Source organism: Amphiura filiformis, chromosome 18 (assembly GCF_039555335.1).
Source record: "Amphiura filiformis chromosome 18, Afil_fr2py, whole genome shotgun sequence".
NCBI lineage: Eukaryota > Metazoa > Echinodermata > Ophiuroidea > Amphilepidida > Amphiuridae > Amphiura > Amphiura filiformis.
In genome coordinates this window covers 55675609-55696978 of record NC_092645.1, presented here as the reverse complement: position 1 = coordinate 55696978, position 21370 = coordinate 55675609, and the positions used below count along the sequence as shown (strand labels likewise).

General features: G+C 36.1%; 2 protein-coding genes across 2 annotated transcripts; both read left to right on the top strand.

Annotated features, from left to right (window-relative positions):
• The first annotated feature begins 622 nt into the window (after positions 1–622).
• LOC140139522 (uncharacterized) lies at positions 623–15025 on the top strand. Its single transcript, XM_072161247.1, has 3 exons — positions 623–735; positions 12322–12890; positions 14353–15025. Exons 2-3 carry the CDS (start codon positions 12345–12347, stop codon positions 14596–14598), a joined length of 792 nt encoding a protein of 263 aa, XP_072017348.1. The 5' UTR covers positions 623–735; positions 12322–12344; the 3' UTR covers positions 14599–15025.
• LOC140139643 (uncharacterized) lies at positions 7663–9334 on the top strand. Its single transcript, XM_072161347.1, has 2 exons — positions 7663–8157; positions 8807–9334. Exons 1-2 carry the CDS (start codon positions 7663–7665, stop codon positions 9068–9070), a joined length of 759 nt encoding a protein of 252 aa, XP_072017448.1. The 3' UTR covers positions 9071–9334.
• Positions 15026–21370: the final 6345 nt, after the last annotated feature.

Below are 21370 nucleotides of genomic sequence, written 5' to 3'. Positions count from 1 at the left end.
GGTAAAAAGCCGTCCTCGGCAATTGCGAGCACCAACATGCTTAAAGGCCCGGCCCATTCAGTGATCCCAGGTGTAAGAATATTAATTTGTTTATAGATTGCCTAAGAGTGAAGGATAAGTCATTAAAATTGTCATTGGGTACAGGCCTATTTGCTATAAAAAAAAATGCCAAAAAACGAGGAAAACAGCAATTTTGACAAAGCCCCATTCGAAAACATGTGAATAACAGACTCATGTTAAATGTTTCATTATATCTTTAATACACGGCTACAAGCAGGCTATGTTAGCACATCTATGAATTTTGAAAATCTGAATTTTGATGACTTTTACGATCCTCCAGACGAGCAAATCACTGAATGGGTCTTTAAGTGTGCTCATCATATTATTATGCGGTTTATCGTGTGTTACGTGATAAAAAAAAGAATAATAACCACTTCATTATCTTTCTCAATAGCCCTCAACTTTCCTGTTCATTATCCAGTGCTGTCAACATTTGAAATGGGCGTTTCTATATGCAGACAGAGCCAGTACGGTATATAGAGCTACATCCAGAGCTTTAAAATTAGTTTGATCATCGTGGACCACTGATTGCTTATGACCGGTAATTGGAGGACTATATTCTACAACTGCTGACTATCGCATCAGAAACTTGTGCAACCTTACGGGACAGAATTATTAGAAGACTTAATCTAAAGAAGCAAAGAAGTGTGGTTTACAGTTACACCCTCAGAGCAGGTACGTACCTTTTGTTATTGTTTGTTCCGCTTTTGTTATTTTAGTTCCAGATTTCAAGTGGTACCGTATTTACTAGTAATTTAGCTTTTTCATGTTTTTATGGTTTAAGGTTGGTCTGAACCTTGGAATTATGGAAACTTTCGCGCCTCATAACTGCTAAATTGTTGGTGTAACGTATATAAAAGTATACATATTTAGAGTGGCAAAGACTTGATAAGTTCATCTGTGAGGTCAAATTTGGGACAAAATGCCATTTTGGGCCCAAAATCCCAAAAATAACCGTTTTTGGCCCACTTCTTTTTCGTGCAATGTAACAAAAAATTCTTGGGCCAAAATTTTCGAGAAATTTGCACCGAAAATGGTCAAAAAATGCTGAATTTTCAAAAAAATCATAAAAAAGCCAGATTTTTGCACACATTTCAATTACTTTTGGTGAAGTGGGTCAAAATTTAAAAAAATCAAAAAACTGCTCCTAGATATTTTTATCTAGTTTTTAAAAATTAATAAAAAAACAATTTTGGCCCAAGAATTTTTTTTGTTACGTTGCACGAAAAAGAAGTGGGCCAACAAATTTGACCTCACAGATGGACTTATCAAGTCTTTGCCATTCTAAATATGTACACTTTTATATACTTTAGACCAACAATTTAGCAGTTACGAGGCCCGAAAGTTTCCATAATTCCAGGGTACAGACCAACCTTAACGCGGCTGTGTACTCTAGCCATTGTTTCTTTCTCAAAATTGAGTTTTTATGATATGTTTGTACCTTGTTATGTTTTTTATAAATACAAGGAATGAAAATCCAGATTTGTAAACTCCAACTGCAATATTTTAAGGATTTTATTTCACTATTCCACTCGTGTTTGAAATTGAAAAGGAAAGAAAATCTTTGTTGTACCAGCAGGGTACACGCGCGCAACAACTCATCGCGTTGCGTATCGCGCAATTTGTTAGCGCACAAATACGCGACGCATACGCGACGCTTATCTGCATGCGCGGCGCATCTTATGGAAACACCACGGGAGCACTGATTTCACAAAAACCTAGTGGTCAAATGGCTCCGTTTTAGCTGATAAAATGTGGGTTTTTCAAGTTCTTTCCCCGATTTAAATATCAAGTTATGAATGGATTTCGCTCAAACTTCTCAAGGGGCTGTGGATTTACCCGATGTTCACGTAATATAAGTTACAAAAACGAAAACTGTCGCATTCTCCTGTGAGATTCGATGAAAGTGCAAAATGTGACCACTTTAAACTTCAACGGCCATTATTTCAATGTTCATTTTCTCGGTAAAATGACGATTTAGGTACACGATAACTCAATAAATACAGCATCTATAGGTAAGCAAATATGATCATCGTAAAAAGCATGATCGACTCAAGAAACGGTTTTCTCATTTTTTATATTTTGGTCTATTTCCGATTTTGGGCATCATTTTGTGCAAATAGGCGTTTTTGAATTTTAAAAAGTTCATTTTGATGCCTTATATGGTCAATATCTCAAAAAATAAGGCCAATCTCAAAAAAATAAAAAAATCGTTTTTGGAATGGAGCCTCAAGATTGAGCTAAAAACAAAATAAAATATTTTGGAAAGAGTGTTTTTTTTTTTTTTTTTACCTAATAAATAAAAAAAAAACTCACTTTTTTGTGATTTTTTTCAAAATTGTTGTTTTTACCCCAAATCTGTATTTATATTAAGATTTATTGATGTCTTGCCTTCATAAAAATGTATACTTTTATATGTTTTGCGCGAATAATTACAAAGTTATTGCACTTTTACTACATGCATGTCTGAGAGTACACAGCCACCTTAATATAGTGAGATTGTTTTACAGTACATTCAACTTGCTCGAGAAGTCTGGCTCAAATTTACTCCCCGATATCGTCACATTCGAATACGTAACTACCATGCGTACATTCGAGTCAACTTGGTTTTAAATCGGATACTGAAGTGCATTTGGAGTGTTAATTAGATATGGTACTTACATATTTTTAATTTCAATCGCGTTAACAAATTGCATTTAAATAACGAAGCAGAATTATAACGTAATTTTGATTCAACACCAACATTATGTCAATTATTTGTATTTTAAAACTTTTAATTTCAGCCACTTAACTTAGTTCAGGGCTGGGTATGAACGTTTGGACTGTATCTCTTGTGGGACATGAGAGCACATCAGACATATCGAATTCTGAATACCAAGAATGTCCTTCTGATATCAAATAATTTTGAATTTTTTGAAATATAAGACACATTTTTATGGCAAATGAGTATTGATATCTTTAAAATAGTCCTCGAAGTATAAATCTAATGACATGTAAAACCTGCGGTCGCTGTTTTCCCCAACGTTAAAAAAATTAATTAAACGAAGGAAATGATTCAGCTGAATAGAACAACTGTAACCCATTTGAGCAACATGATATTTTGTGAGTTGTCACGAAACACTTCGTGACTTGAAATCTACCTTTAAAATCTGCCTTTGTTTTCTATTCATGTTTACTTTCAGTTTTACTTAAGGTGGAAAAACACAGATTTATCTTTTGCCACTACAGTTTTTATAGTATTGAAACAAACAATATTGTAAATATATAAATTTTGCTTGACAAAACCAAGTGACAAACTCACCTAGTTTTGACAAGCAAAATTGAAAATATATATTTTAATCAACAAACCTAAGGAATCTATTCAACGAAAAAACTAATCTGTATTGAAGTCGTATGCCCGATGTTCATATAATTTTTAAAAATCGACGTATGAAAACAGACAACAAAAAAAACCAGGATATTTATATCCAAAAATATAGTGCTGTATTTTTGTGGAATAGGGAGTAGTATTGGTCCAGTGGTTCATAGCTCTTGATAATAGTAAAATATCTCAAAACTTGGACTTCTTTGAAACATATATGGCTAGCACGCACATTTTATGGCAAATGATTAAATATTGATATTTTTGATATTAACAGTCCTCTAGGTAAACTTTATAAATCAAATGATACCCCAGCAAACACAAAACGTTTTCGACATCATTCGCAAAAGTTATAAAAGTTTGTCAGAAAACGTTTTTAAATGTCGGGTTATATAAAGGGTATATTAAGAGTATAAAACGTTTTCATAACCTACTGCTCAGCAAACACAAATGTTTTACAGAAAACGTTTAAATGTCGGGTTATATAAATGGTATAAAAACGTTTTAATAACATTCCAAAACATTCTTGAAAACTTGATACAAAACATTCTAAACAGAATGTTATTTTGGGGTTGAAAAAATATTTTGCGAAAAAGTTTGCCCAAAATATTTTCAATGACGTTTTAAAAACGTTTCCATGACCTTTATATAACCCGACATTTAAATGTTATTAAAAGGTTTTGAAAAAAACATTTTAAGAACATTTCTGTGTTAGCTGGGTTCAAATATTTTATTATTAAGTAGAATTTATTTTAAAGACACCTCATTTGCTGCAATGGCCGCAATATTGAGATCAAAGTCTACATTTAAATGAGAGTAACTCACGATGTGAAAGTTGCAGCAAAATCATATTGGCCATTCAATGTCCATAGGGAAATGTTTTTGGCTCTCCTTGGATTATTTCCTTTTTTCGCCAGCCCATAGGGCTGGTATCTAATTCTGAGATGGGATTTGTGTACACTAAAGATTAGCTAAGATTATAGCCTTCTTCTATTGGTATGAATTATTTTTTTACTTCTTGTGGTGGAAATGTTTTTGATGTCTGCTAATTCGATTTGCAAGGAAAAAAGAAAGTATGTTTTGCCGTTTCAACGAAAGAAAACGATTGAGTAATGCCAAAGTTATGTTTGAATTAATTATGACTTAAAAAGTTATCATAGGTTAGGCCTACACATATAAACATAAACTTGTTCAGCAATCAGCATATCAAAAAAAAGACATGGTCAACAATTAGTAATTTAGTGGGGAATGATCACTGGAACAAGGTCATATCAGTGGACTACTGAGCATAGCATGATGTTTGGTTGCCTGTGAGTGCATAATTGATATGTTGATAACAGATCTAATAATGTTGTAGAATCAAAATCTTCATTATATGGACCACATTGAAGTCAAAGTAATTATCTATCCTATCCTGTATCGTTTTATGGATAAAATTGACTCAAAATGTTATTGATGATATTATTGCTATCTTTAACATCAGTTTTGTCTTTTCAACGGGAAAAATCCGATGGAAAATAAAGTTTTTAGGGGCTAGCTATAATATTGAACAATATATCCCATATTTTGACATGCACTTATAGAAAATAAATAAATTATTGTCTTACTTTATAAATTATAAATACTGTAAAATGACACATAACTAAATTGAGGCCACTTTCTATCTTTTTTATTTGATTCATAAAATTACATTCAACAAAATGATTGAAGACTGAGAAAACACATAGTGCAGACTATTGCAGAATGGAGTAGGTAAGATGCCATGTCCATAGCTTTGCAGGAGTTTCGGACTAACAATCAACACATTCAAAAAATACAGTTTAAAAGTGAAGATTGTAGTGAATGATCAGTCCTTTATCATGTGCTTGCCACTATCTACTTTATAGTAAACTATACATTGTGAAATAATATAAAATCATTTTAAAATAAAATGTGCATGTAAGTTGAGTTTACATAGCGAATTAACTAACAACTGCAGTGTATTTTTTGATTTTAATAATAAGCATGGGTAAAAAGCAGTAAAGACAAAAATACAGAACAATTTGGAGTAATGAATTGACAGGAGTTATAGGAGTTAATGTTTTTTTTTTTTTTTTGTGCATGTTCTCACCATTGATGGTTTGGTGAACTGTCATGTAACATGGATGTAAGCGTGATCCTAAAAATGCCTTTCACGGTGACCCAAACTATTTACAAGACCTCTTCTGCATTGAGGCTGGTCTTCCCTTTTAAAGGGAATTTTTATTCAGGGATTTGGAGGCGGTCAAAATATGCGATAATCAACAAAAAATTGTCATTATTCACACCAGTAGTCATCGTTTACATAATCACATATTGAAACAAGGAAACCTCAGTATTTTCTGTGACCAACAAGGTCACACGATGTGGAAGCTCAAGGATTACATCCGTTGATAAAGCTGCCAATCAGGAAATGCCGAGGCTATAACTTTAGCCAGTCAGGAAACACTGAGCCCCTACTTTATCAGTGAAAGGACAACTTGCAATTGTAGACCGTTTAGGACCTTGTTGGTCAGAAAAATATTGGAAACTTCGGGTTTCTATTTGACATGAAATAAATAATGACCACTTATGTGAAAAATATCGATTGTTATTGATTATCACATGTTTTGATCCCCTTAACCCTATAACTACGAAGCGGGGGTGTACCTTGATCCCCTTAACCCTAGAACTACGAAACGTGGGGTGTACCTTGATCCCCTTAACCCTAGAACTACGAAGAGGGGTGGGTCCCCCTAAGATTTTTTATCCGTCATAAAAACGCACGCGTTTACGTCCAAACGACCTAAGCGCTCATTTTAGTAATAAAATCTTTACCATCTTCTTACCCGACCATGATGACCATAGAGGGCGGGGGTTGGTGAGGCCCACCATTGGTTTCTACAGTAAAACCAATGCTTTTCATTTAGCTGTTGTAAAATCATTCCAAGACTAAGAGCTACTGAAATGTTGAGATAGTCATTTCCTATTATAGTTTTAGTTTTATAGTGAAATCGCATTTTTGCCTATACTTTTTTACATAGCCAGAATTTCCCAAATTTGCATTGGCGCCCTCACATTTTGACGTCATAGCGGCATTGTGCGTTAAATGTTTGTACTTATTTTGGTATCACTGGATAGAGGAGACCATAGCTATATATTGGTACCAAATTTAGCGGTTATGTATATGACGTTTATAATTGAAAATGAGGCCCCCCCCCCCTTCTTAGTCCGTATTACAAAATATGGTTCAGTATTTCTAGGGTTTCTGGTGCATTTTCTCTTGTTTGTGTCTTGTTTTTTTATGTGGTTGTTGTTGTTGTTGTTGTTGTTGTTGTTGTTGTTGTTGTTGTTGTTGTTATTGTTTTTTTGGCGGCAATATCGGTTAATTTATTTGAGTTTGTAGTCATGACCACTCTTGTGTAATACTTCCTGGTTTATTAAAGATATCTCCTTTATGTCTAGTTATTTTATTTAAGGAGATTATGTGGTGGAGATTTTTTTCATACTTGCCTGTGATTGACGGCGGCTGGTTGCTTTCCTTGGGGACGTAAATTGAAGTTTTGTTTGGTTTTATAATGGTTTATGTGCCTGTTGTTGGGTTCAATGTGATGTATAAAAGATCCAATTCTGTTAGCTTCTATTGCGATTCTTATTATTATTATTATTATTTTTTGCGAATATTGCGATAAGTTATATTTGAGTCTTTGAGCGTTTGATAGCTGATAGCTATAACCCATCATCTCTGTATAAGCCAACATGGTGGTGCAATTGAGATAAAATTTATAAGCGAATTAACTCGAATTTGTGTTTGACACTATTTTGGCCATGATTAGGTGAATTATTACTTTTCTGCGTACACTGCAAATATGTTGCGTAAATTGTATAATTGTTTGCAAAAGTAAACTTTGTTGAGTATGAATATTATCCATTTGACCCTATCAATGTTGAAATTTGACCCCGTTTAACCTTTCACCATCTACTCCCCCCCCCCTACAGAAGATTGATTTAGTTGGCCATCCAGAGGTTATTGCCAATGTCACATAGAAACACCTATATAAATTTAGGTCAACTTTTTTCTATACTTGATTATTTAAATAGCATTTTTGAGAAGCAGTGTCACAACTCACATTATATTGCATCAGTGCAGTGATGTCGCTAGTGTTTGGTTCCGTGCTATTTTTACCAAATTTTCCATTAATATTTTTTCATATTCCTTCCATGCATTGTTGCTGTACTACAGTATGGCGGAATTTGAAGAAGCATTTGAAGTTATTGAGGAATCAGAAGAAGCACTTGAAAGCGAAGAGGTTGATGCAGTTGACGACATGACAGAAGAAGAAAAAGCTGAATTTGAAGAAGAAGTTGCAGATGCCAAAAAAAATGTGGCAGAATTATCTAAGGATGCAAGTGAATTTAAAAAGTTTTCAATCACGGAAGCGTCAAAGAAATTTGGCAGCTTTGTTGCTAAGAATGTTGCAATTGGTTCTATCCTATATGGAGTGAATCTAAGCTTGGCAAAGCTGTCAGCAGGTGGTGGAAGTGAATCAGAAAAGAAATCCAACAAAAACAAGGCTGCCGTTGTGAAGGCGATTACTACGCTCATCCAAACGGAAACAGATGACAGTAAAAAACTCCGAGAATGGATGGACGCGCACAAAGATGAGACTGTCACTTTAGATGGTATTGAAGTGCCATTAGATTCAATCTTCCACAAATATCTGGGACCAATTTCTGATGTAAGTTTAATTAGAATTTTTTTGATGCCAGTTTAATTAGATGTATTCGTATTAACGTAGTCTCCTCCGCTTCCAGTTTGATTCCACCTTACTCCACAAAAAACAAAAACAAACAAAAAACAGTTTCCATTTTAAAAGTATAACGTTGATTCTGATTGGCTATTCCGGTCATACAGATACGACACGAAAAAGGTACATCCGGGAGGTCGATACTAAAATGGCATTAGTAGGTAACGTGACTATAGTCATTGATGGTCATGACTAATACTATTAAGTAGCCAATAGAATGCATTGTTTCAAGTCGCGCTTGATGACGTCTTGATAAAGAGTTCAAGCCATTCATAATTGGCAAATTGTGTGGAGCCAGCGGGATCAAAGCAGTGGCGGAGGAGTATTAACGCAAGGGATGTGCATGTTTTCGCCATTTTAAGTTACATATAAAGCGTACGTCAATTAAATGGGAATTTTATCACAAAAGGTATTGAATTTCAGTTGAATAGGAATTTTGACAAGTAAAACCTCGCATTGGTAATAGGCACTACACATTGTGGCAGTTCTTTTTAATGGCTTCTGTATTTCATACAATTTTAGCTACCTTTCGTTTGTATTGTTAACCTAAATCATACTTAAAATCAATTTTATCTTGTAGGCTGTGGATCAAGCCTTCAATGCAGCCAGACCTTTGCAGAAAAAAGTCGAGAACAACTATTCCTGGGACGTCCCGACTGCCGATGATATCGCAAAATTGATTGATGCTTCTACTGCCTTCCTAACGGCATTTGACGACTTCCGAAAATTTGCTGAAGAACATTCATCTGAATTTCCAACCCTGAAGAGCCTACCGCTGACACAAGCAGACATTGATGATTTGACCAACCAACTAGACGCTGTTAAAAAGATGCCGTTTTATTAACAGCAATGGCATGGCATTGATAGTGGATTGCTGATTTGTTTCTAAAATATAAAATATATTCTGAAAATATTAATTCGTCGAAAAATATGTGCGAACTTTTTTTAAAATTTTTGGAAAGTAAAGGGAAGATGTAAAAATCATCTATTTTTACAAACTTTCGAGCAAATATTTTTGTTATTTTGTACATTGAAGAGATCAAAATGACGGCATCGGTAATATGTCGGGCATTGTGAAAAATCTAAACATATTGCTTTGGACCTCGTAATATCCAAAGGCAAAATGTTTAGATTTTTCACAATGGCCTCCAAATAATCGATGCGCAGTTAGTACCCTCTAATTAACGCTAAAGTAGCCAGGAGATTCCTGGGACCCAAGATTTTTTTTTTCCGCGATTGCACGTAGAGTCTTACACGCGCAATTGTGTTTTGCATAAAAATCAACATAAACATGATAAATCGTGAGATGTTTAGCATGGGTCCCTAGGAACCACCACTCCAAACGAAAGGGTTTAAGTAATCCCTATTTTAAACATAAAACCGTGTTACTGTTTCTGCTTAAAGTGTATAGATTACAATGTAATAATTATTAAAACACAAATAAATACCAATTAATCCTGTTCTCCGTGTATCTCACCAGAGTGTGTTTAAATTTGACAGGTAAAGAACATGTGTAATCCTATGGAGAAAACAGTCCACCATCCTTAAAACCCTAATATGAAAAACTACTAAAGAGTAAAAAAGGATCAACCCGGAGGAGGCACATCATAAATTTTGGTGGCTGCCCAGCAAACACAAAACGTTTTCGACATCATTCGCATAAGGTTATAAAAGGTTGTCAGAAAACGTTTAAATGTCGGGTTATATAAAGGGTATATTAAGAGTATAAAACGTTTTCATACCTTTAAAAAACATTTGTTGATAATCTACTGCTCAGCAAACAAACATGTTTTACAGAAAACGTTTAAATGTCGGGTTATATGAAGGGTATAAAAACGTTTTAATAACATTCCAAAAACATTCTTGAAAACTTGATACAAAAGATTCTAAACAGAATGTTATTTTGGGGTTGAAAAAATATTTTGCGAAAAATGTTTGCTCCAAAATATTTTCAATAACGTTTTAAAAACGTTTTCATGACCTTTATATAACCCGACATTAAAATGTTATTAAAAGGTTTTGAAAAAACATTTTAAGAACATTTCTGTGTTTGCTGGGTTCAAACATTTTAACATAATGTTATTTAAGTATTGGCACAATATTTGGCAAAAATGTTTGCAAAAATAGTTTACAATAACATTTTTTGAAAACATTTAAAAATATTGTTGTAGTGTGTTTTCATACAAAACGTTTTAAAACGTTATCATGACCTTTATATAACCCGACATTTTAATGTTATTAAAACGATTTTACCTAAACCAAAAGCCAATATATAACTTATTTAAAACATTTTTAAAACGTTTTTGTGTTTGCTGGGTATGCTCCCACTGAATTTTGAGGTAGTGAGTCTTTGAGAGTTGACGGTGTACAGATAAAAGGGGATCTTTTGGAACTGTGATCAGGTAAAAGGGGGAATTTTGGAGCAACTAACAGTCAAAATCAAGGATATTTCTCGGTTTGCTAGTTGAAAATTGCCTAAACATTCAGAACTGTGAGGAGTATTTTAGAGTTGGAATTATCCAAAGCAAGGGTTTTCAGTGCTCTCTCCTTTGTTAAACTTCAGGGGTCTTACAGACCAGCGCGGTCCAAATATAGGGGTCTTTCAGGGGAAGCATACCCATATGGGCATTTGGAACCGAGACTAGTGGTTTATACGCATTTATGACCACCCATGTGAACGTGAACGCCCGTAAAGCGCAAGGAGTATCGAACATTCTACTAATATTTCGCGCGATTAAAAAAGGTGGAATTATGCTAGACCATTTTGCTACATTTTGCTACATATTTAGGCCTTCACAGAGCAAAATTTATTACGCATGAACAATTAAACACAAGCTGCCAAGGCATGTGCACTTCCGTTAGTAGCCCAGGGGAGAGGGGACGGATAAAAGAAGGAATTTTCCATAGACCTTTGCTCACAAAACTCACACCACATAAGATAGGATCATAATTGTATACAGACAAAAAAATGAACAATAAAATTGAAAGTGGGACAATGACATTTGACCTACACCAATCAAAATTGCTTTCACAGCAATTCGTTTAAAGAATGGAGTTGTTGATTTTAGTTAACGCGTTCAAAAAACAACAACAATCGGCGATATCGGAGAAAAAGAGGCTAAAGCTATGTAAACAAAGATAATACAATGTAAAACAGTCTCCAAAATGTGTATCTATTATATCCAATCAAATATTCACCCCCTGTGTGACATTTTCTATATTGCTAATTCTGTTAAAGTACCCTTTCAATACACATTTGGCATATGATGGTAAGAAGTAACATCAAACCGCATGTAATATCAGCAAAGAGTTGTGATCGCCATGACCTTTACATTATCTACGTTATTTCTATTGTTCTAGATTCTTGACCTATGTTGTTTGGTATTCGCTACTTGCATGGTTCCGCCATTATGCACTATGTGCGGGGAGAGCCTCGATCTGGCAGCATACATGAAAGGAATAATTACGTAATCTTACACAGAATATTATACGACTGTTTCCATTCCCATTCATGTATGCTGCCAGTTCGAGGCTCTCCCCGCACATAGTACATAATGGCGGAACCATGCAAGTAGCGAATTAAAAATGTCCAGTTTGACTTACAATATTGAAATGTATTAAGGTGGTACTACACCCCATTTTTCTCAAAAAATAATAAAACACTGGTAACAAAAGTTATGTATATCATAGGGGCAAGGACTCCAGTTATATACAAATTTCAGTGACTCAAGACAAGCGGTACGTTATTTATGATAAGAAAAGAGGTACCGCTACCTCATTTCGTAACCAAAAAATTATCAATTTGTCTTGAGTCACTGAAATTTCAGTACAATAATTGGATTCGTTGCCCCTATAATATACATAACTTTTGTTACCAGTGTGTAGTTATTTTTTGAGAAAATGCAAAATTAGTCACAACATTAATCAGGGGGTGTAGTACCACCTTAAGCGCCCCTTCTAACGACTTGCCTAAGCGCCCAGACGCTTGTTAGGTTGAATATGGTTACCGGGTATATCATGAAACCCGTTGAACATAAAACACGCGTATCACATGTACGAGAGATAAAACTTGATATAAAACTATTTTTGTTACAGGCAATCAAAATCACAGCTATAACATGGGTATCGTTGCGGGAGTCGCCATTGACGTGGCAGCTACAGCAGCAGCTGCAGCGGCAGAATCCGCAGCTACAGCAGCGGCAGCAGCCGCAGCAGAGGCGGCAGCAGAGGCGGCAGCAACGGCCGCAGCAGAGGCGGCGGCAGAAGCAGCGGCAGAGGCAGCAGCAGAGGCGGAAGCTGAAGCAGCAGCAGAAGCTGCGGCCGAGGCAGAAGCTGCGGGTGAAGGTGCCGGAGAAGCAGCGAATATTACAGTCAAAGTTTTACGTGCACTGGCAAAGCTTAGTAAACTTATCAAGGAGTTCTTTGCCATCGATGCAGTATTCAAGTCTGCTGAGGCAATTCTGAAGGCCGCCCTTGGTGGTGGTAGCAACCCCAAAGTTGACAAACTGAATAAGTTGATAACAATTTTGGTAGAAATGGAAAATAAGATGACGACAATACGTAACTGGCTCGATGATCACAAGGACGACACGGTCAAATTGGATGGTATCGACGTCGCAGTGGATTCCGGGGTTCTGGCAAAATTTATGACGCCACTATCAGCTGTAAGTTATTTCGATCAGCCAGTAAGAAATCACACTTTTAAACGAATATTTAAATGAGCAGCGAAGCATTGGATACATAAAATTTCATGTTTGTTTGCCACTTTTCGATGTAGCTGTTGTGTCCTTAAAAGTGATATTTCAACTAGTTATTAGAGCTTGTAAATTACATGCAGTGATGGTACAAGCGGCACAAAAATCGTTCTAGGGGTATTGGTGGGCAAATTGAAATTCAGGGGAGCGCAAAAATCAACAGATTTTGACGCAAAAAGTGTTTTTGTTTGTTTGTTTGTTTTAATGGGGAAGGCAGTTTAAGGGAAAACGTTCTGACTAAAGACACCCCCCGCAGCCGCCACTGATTACCTTTATTGATTCTTGCATATTTCATTCCACTTTAACAAAATATTATATGATGTATATATTATGAGGAGCTAATTTCCAAACTGTGTTAGGGGTATGAACGTATGGACAGTATTTATTGTGGGACATTATAGCACATCAGACATATAGAATTGCATTCTTAATACGAAGAATTTCCTTCTGATATCAAATAATTTAGATTTTTTGAAATTCGCAATGTAATACACATTTTATGGCAAATCATTAAAAATTGATATTTTTGATATTTAACAGTACTCGAAGTAAACTTTATAAATCTGATAATTTATACTTAAAGTGAATGTAGGTGGGATGAAAAGCCGACGATCAATTGAAAATTTTGACCTTTCGTATTGAAGATATGGATTTTTCCCAAAACACACACAAAATTAGGTCTTTTGGGGAAAAAAATCCATATCTTCAATATAACAGGTCAAAATTTTAAATTGATCGTCGGCTTTTCCTCCTAGCTACATACACTTTAAGAATAATATATCATTAGATTTATCAAATTTACTTCGAGGACTGTTACATATCAACAATTTGAAAAATATCAAATTTTAATAATTTGTCGTAAAATTTGTTTTATATCGTGAATTTCAAAAATGAAAATTATTTGATATCAGAAAGACATGCTTCGTATTCAGAATGCAATTCGATACGTCTGAGGTGCTCTCATGTCCCACAAAAATACTGTCGAAACGCCATAAACGCTCATTCTAGATCCCTTAAGTCCACAACCACATTTTCTCATTTACTTGTGTGATACAATCACAATGACTCATTTACTTGTGTGATACAATCACAATAACTTTGACATGTTTGTTTGACATTAGCAACAATAAGTTGTACCATCAACAATCCCGTATTTACCATAACAATGATGCATAACAATATGCAGACTATTGTTCTCATTGGGAACAAAAGGCCTCACACAGTATAGTTACTGTGCATCCATCCACTGCTTGCTTTGTAATGAGCTGTAATGGTGCATCCAACTTGAATTGTAAAATCTATAGCATCACAACCCATTGCAATATCTCATAGGTTAATCAGCAATGTGCTTGTATTGTGTTAAATAATACAGGGAGCTGGCGTGATGCAGCAACTTGCTGACCAGGTTAGTCAGCTGAACGACAAGAACCAACCCATAACTGATGAGCTAATATCATCCCTCGGGCGAAGTCTTCTGAAAGTTGCTGAAACATTCGAGTCACTTGCATCATACAAGGCAGAGAAGAGTACAAAAGTGCCTATCTTATCATCATTTCCAATCAGCTCAGATGAGGTGTGTGCCTGGAAGGCTGCTCTGTCTCTGGCTCTGGGCATATAGCCAAATCCAGAAATATCCGGATCTTTAACAGCACTATATCAGCGCAATACCTGGTACAATATAATTACAGCATTCGTTCCATTTCCCGCTTATGCCCCTATAAATGCCCACCCAGCGACTTTACAAGAAGCAAAATGAGATATTATTATTAACTGCCCATACAAATCTGGACCATACTGCACACTGATAATGATGCTTAATTATTTTGGGCCGTGTTCTACGTATACAATAATGTGTAAACAATGAAAAAATTAAACCCCAACCAAAATGACTTTGTTAATCGCCTGGGCGGTTATGAGTGACTATGATAATAGGATTATGTAATCAAATAAATTTAACATTGCAGTTTGATTTGATTTTTTGTCACACAGTTGTATATGTTTAAATCTAAAAAAAACTCAAAAGAAAACAGATTTTTTTACTGTTTAATATTGGTCTAAAATAAGTTTGAAATGGAATTTAAAAGTATAGTTGCAGTACATTATATATGGGATACATTATACCGGAATTGGGAACAGAAGTATTGCAGTTTGAATTTGGATTACAACTGTTTCCAGTAACCCATTTCTCTCATTTTTCCCTCTTTAAGGGCTGGGGTATGAACGTTTGGACAGTATTTATTTTGGGACATTAGAGCACATCAGACATATCGAATTGCATTCTGAATACGAAGAATGTCATTCTGATATCAAATAATTTTGATTTTTGAAATTCGCAATTTTAAACACATTTTATGGCAAATCATTAAAATTGATATTTTTGATATTTAACAGTACTTGAAGTAAACTTTATAAATCTGATGATTTATACTTAAAGTGTATGTAGGTGGGATGAAAGCCGACGATCAATTGAAAATTTTGACCTTTCGTATTGAAGATATGGATTTTTTCCCAAAACACCAAAAAAAATAGGTCTTTTGGGAAAAAAATCCATATCTTCAATATGAAAGGTCAAAATTTTCAATTGACCGTCGGCTTTTCCTCCCTGCTACATACACTTTAAGAATATATCATTAGATTTATATAATTTACTTCGAGGACTGTTATATATCAAAATTTGAAAAATATCAAATTTTTATAATTTGTCATAAAATTTGTATTATATTGTGATTTTCAAAAATGAAAATTATTTGATATCAGAAAGACATGCTTCGTATTCAGAATGCAATTCGATAGGTCTGAGGTGCTCTCATGTCCCACAAAAAATACTGTCGAAACGCAATAAACGCTCATTTTAGATCCCTTAAAAGGATATCGAAAACTATCACAATTAAAAAAAATGTATTTATTTAATAAGACTTAAAATACCAACTATATCAACGGAAGTGCCAGGTTAGTACTCACCTATTTTATGAATGCACGCAATGATATTCTTCTTCTCATTGTTATTTTATGAAATGAGCTGTGATAAATTGGGTTTTTTTCCTATGTTATATTAAAAACCCGGTAGAGTAAGATATGTAGTATGTTTAATGGAAAAGAGATTTTAATTTGCCAGAAAAAATAATAATAACAAAAAATAACCCACCCGAGGAGGCAATCGACTTTCAAAGTGAAACTACCGGCAACCCCCATTCTAACATGTTCTTGATGGTCAACCTTACCCCTAACATGCCTAGCGTAAAGGGGTTTGGTTAAAACCTTGATCACTAAAATGAGGGCTATGCATGGATCCAGGTGTTCAACCTTAAGTCATTTGAATGCAAATAGGAGCATTTTAGACTGGGCGCCTCCATAGGGAGACTTTTGAGCCAGAAATTTGTTTGGGGTGAGTTATCTACATGGATAGCCCTATAAGGTAAAAGGTTATGTTACAAGCCATAACGACTCAATGGCAAAATCACCTTCTCGCAGTTCTCACACGAATGCACAGCAATAACACACTGTTTGATTAAGTGAACAAAGTCTGAATCTTTAATAAAATTGCGCTAGTCCGAAACTGAAAACCACTGCGCTAGTCCGAATTTGAAAAACACTGCGCTAGTCCGACTCTGAATTTAGGAACGATATTCGGACTAACTCAATGACTTTCAGATTCGGAATAGCGCAGTGTTTTTAGATTCTGACTAGCACTGTGGTTTTCAGTTTCGGACTAACGGTATTGTTTTTAGTTTCGGACTAGTGCAGTGTCGGACTGAAAAAGTGTTTTCCGATTCGGACTAGCGGCGTGTCGGACTATTGCGGTGATTTTCATTTTGGGACTGACGCAACCCTAAGTGTGGGGGATTTGTGAAGTCGAACTAGCGGCGTGTCGGACTACAAGCGTGTCGGACTAGTGGCGTGTCGGACTGAGTGGTGCACCCCGACCCCGACTGGTCCAATGTCTGTACCCTTGAATGTATTTGCGCATAAAATTTTAGCACAGATGGCAAATTCCAAAAAAGTGCTGCCTTCACAAACCACTCAATTTCTCTCGGAAACAGGCTTTTTCTTGCACTGATCCTCTTGATTGACAGATGTGTTGTTTTATTGACCAGACGCCATTGGGGAAGAGGAACACTTACGTGTATTCAAAATTCCCTTCATTGCTGTATTATTAACACATTATTGGCTATGCAAACTGATTCACAGGTAGCTCTTTTTGAAGCACATTTACTATCAACCCATTATGGTGAGAGAGCCTACAAACTCTCTTCTTGAAAACTGCCAATACTCTGGCTTCTCTCTTATATATGTACCAAAGTGGTAAAACGGGAAATTCCCAGCTATAATTCATTTATGCTGCAACCAGGTGGTGGCCCTATTGCATTTCCTAAATTCAGTAAATTGAATGGGATTATTTTGAAATTTTAAAACGCTTGAAATATCACAAACAAATAGGCCTATGTTGATAAATAATATAAATACAAGCTAAAACCGTTGGGGTTCGATAATGAACCCCACAAAACTAACCGAATATATTGCAAAATGCCATACGACCGGGCGGTTTCACATGTTGCCGGCTCGATCATATCATCCGCCGCCTGGCTGCAACCTTCCCTTTATTATTTTAGAAACTGGGTCTTTCCCACATTATGCAATACAATGATCACATTAAGGGCTGGGGTATGAACCTTTGGACAGTATTTATTTTGGGACATTAGAGCACATCAGACATATCGAATTGCATTCTGAATACGAAGAATGTCATTCTGATATCAAATAACTTTGATTTTTGAAATTCGCAATTTAATACACATTTTATGGCAAATCATTAAAAATTGATATTTTTGATATTTAACAGTACTTGAAGTAAACTTTATAAATCTGATGATTTATACTTATACTGGGGGTGGCTACGGGACGTTATCTCAAGGACAATATTGTTCAAGGTTGCGCCGCAGGCTTACAAAGAAACAATAGCAATCAAGGTTAAACTTTAAATTAACACCCGATAGAGGGCAGGGCCTGAAGAATGAGGGAAATTATGGGTAAATATTTAACGGAATAAACTGCATAATCATATTATTTAGATTTATTCCGTTAAAAATCTTATTTTAACTTATCAAATTACTAGTTTTTATATTCTATGGTGTCAAATATTTATTCACAACGTTGTAAATACGCATTAAATACGATTAATAACAACAGAGGGCGCTATCACTTTTTCTCATAAACTGCCGCATATGATCAGTTTAAGATCATTTGTAAACTGACTATATACGGCAGTTTAGTTGGGAGACCAGGTTGAAAAAATAGATATTTAAATTTGTTTTTATGATCTAAACGGGGGTCCTCTTAAAATGTATTTATACACGAAATCTTGCATGATTACTCGAGAGGGGGTTCCCATCTCTAATATATCTCATGAAATAGCTTTAAATTGTCAACGAAGATAAATGGTCAAATTAAATTACTCTGGGCACATCACTCTTCCAAAGCGACTTGATGCCAGACTCCCTTCGAGAATATTAATGGTTGAAGGGAAAATAAAGGTTACCAGCCTCGTCTAAGGGCACAAAACAATAGCACCGGCGTTCGAGCCCACATCCTCTGATTATGAGTCGGAGCCTGTTCCGCTCGGCCATCATGGCCCATTACACACGTAATATTGACAAGGGAGTGACTTAATCCTGGCCTTAGATGTATGGAAAAATACGTGTTATACTGTAAAACCTATATATTATATACCGCAAACATGACCCCTAAATGGATCTCATCCTAGTTCAGTTCAGTTCAGTTCAGTTTTATTTTCATCTCAACACACATACATATAAATAACATGATATAGAAAGAAACATTTTGTAATAAATTAGTAACAATGCAATGCCAAATAATTTACAATTGAGATACCAATATTAATATTACAAAATAATATTTTAATAATGTGGTATGAGAGATGTGGATGCCACAGAAACGCAAAGCGTGCAAAGTTGTGGCACCCATTTGAAGGTTACAGACAAGCCTATTCTATGAATGCCATAGACAGACAACATAAAGTCCGAAAAATCATATTAAAATGCATGTGAAATCGGGACGGGTTATGAGTATTAGATGAGGAATCCATTGGCAGACTTTGACCATCTTTAGAATGTGCAATTAGATCATGCACATTATACGTATAACTTATAAGTTAATCAATAAAGATCAAAAATGTGATTGCTATCACTTTGAATCCAAGGTTTACGGTGAACTTATTGCTTGTAACCATGGTAACTATACATGATACTATGAGAAATACGTCCCCTTGTTATCACGTTATCAAAATATGATATCTATCTGTATAAAGGTCTAAATGTTGACTACTGTTGACTGAGTTTCTTTTTTTACAACTTTTGATGCGACACTTAATGAGAATGTCCGACACCCACGCCAATCCACCCGCAAACTGCATGTAACGATAGAGCTTCACCAGACAGAGTTGCTTGCTTATCACTTACTCAAGGCGTGCAGAAATGAATCTCCTGCAATATGAGGTGGTATATGTCGCCATGGAAGCTGTTTCCGGAGTTCTTGGCATATTCGCTAACGGTCTTGTGCTGCTTGTGTTCTTACAACGCTCCGTTACGAAAAGTTCAGCAGTGATCCTGATCATAGCGTTAGGGATTGGTGATTTACTGTACAGCGTCGTATCTGCGCCATTACAAGTGAGCATTTTCCTATACCAAGATATTGTCCATCACGGAAACGACTCTGTCACCAGCTCGCAGCCAAAACAATGGTGTAAATCTGGATTCAGTGCGAATTTGGCCATTGAATTTTACACATTTTTACTACATGGGTTAATCACTGTCAATAGATTTCGCGTTGTTAGCCGATCACGCGCAATGGGAGTCCTAACTACCTTGATACTCATCATATTAATAGCATCGCTGAGTTTCGTGATCGCAGTTCTTGCAAGTTTTGGTGTAACTAATCGTCAAAGCAGTGAGACTCTATTACCATGCGATATCATCCAAGATTGGCAAATCGTAATAGTCGTGACATATTACGGCGCTTTGATACCAACTCTCACTTTGATCATCATCCTGAACTTCAAAATGGTTCTGCATGTTCGTAATCAACAACGGAGAATAGTAATTCTACATCCGCAGGGTAATACCACTGGTGTGCATACACAGAAGAGCGTAATCGCGCCTGTAGTCTCCGTGCAGCAAATAAACCAGGAGAATGTCTTCAAAGTGGCTGAAGATCCCCTTCCATTAACAGCGATGCCCTCCACGTCCAATGGCAGATTTACAAATCGGATATCACCCATATGTCAGGTCTCTCCGACAGATCTTAAAACACCATCTCGGGTGCTGCAAACTTCTGCCCAGCCAACGGAAAGGCAACAACCTCGTGATTTTCAGCAAAAAACTCTCAACCGCATGACTAAAACCTTGCTGCTGACAACCACCACATTTGCTTTACTATGGCTACTCTGTTTATGCATTCATAGCTTCCCTGATGCTCTCTTACTTCAGTTCGCAAAGACCAACCCTTCTTTGATGTCTTTTCTAATCTTTGTTGCACAACTACAACGTTTCAACCATTTTATCAATCCGATCATATATGGGTTTATGTGCACGAGCTTTCGCGTAGAATTTCGACGATTGTTTCGTATCAATCAGGCATAACTAGAATATGGACATGCCGCTAGTCCGAATCTGAAATGCACTGCACCAGTCCGACACGCCGGTAGTCCGAATCTAAAATACGCTCTGACAGTCTGACACGCCGCTAGTCCGAAAATGAAAACCACTGCGCTAGTCCGAAATTGAAACCACTGCGCTAGTCCGAATCTAAAAAACAATGTGCTACGCTAGTCCGACACTGAATACCATTGCGCTAGTCCGAATTTAAAAAACACTGCGCTAGTCCGAATTTGAATTGGGTGAAACACTGCACTAGTCTGATATTCGGACTAGCCCAGTGTTTTTCAGATTCGGACTATCGCATTTTTATTCAGATTCGGACTAGCCCTGTAGTTTTCAGTTTCGGACCAGCGCCATTGTTTTCAGTTTGGGACTAGCGCAGTGTCATACTGAAGAAGTATTTTCCAAATTCGGACTAGCGCAGTGTATTTCGGATTCGGACTAGCGGCGTGTCGGACTGTTACAGTGGTTTTCAATTTCGGACTAGCGCATGCTTTTTTCAGACTAGAGCCGTGCTTTTCATTTTCGGACTGACGCACCTCTACGTATAGGGAGTTTGTGTTGTCGGACTAACGGCGTGTCGGACTGAGCGGTGCACACCAATATCAACAGGAAGGGACTGCCTCAAACAACTAATTAATTGAAATGCATGTACGGATCATTTTGGACATTCAAGACACTTTTTATAGTATTAAAATACCGTACTGCCATGGGTAT

Bases quoted from the DNA above. Each gene is read 5' to 3' on its own strand.
- LOC140139643 (XM_072161347.1), top strand. From the start codon at position 7,663: ATGGCGGAATTTGAAGAAGCATTTGAAGTTATTGAGGAATCAGAAGAA. The intron at 8,158-8,806 runs GTAAGTTTAATT...TTTATCTTGTAG, and splicing joins ATCTGGGACCAATTTCTGAT to GCTGTGGATCAAGCCTTCAA.
- LOC140139522 (XM_072161247.1), top strand. From the start codon at position 12,345: ATGGGTATCGTTGCGGGAGTCGCCATTGACGTGGCAGCTACAGCAGCA. The intron at 12,891-14,352 runs GTAAGTTATTTC...TAAATAATACAG, and splicing joins TTATGACGCCACTATCAGCT to GGAGCTGGCGTGATGCAGCA.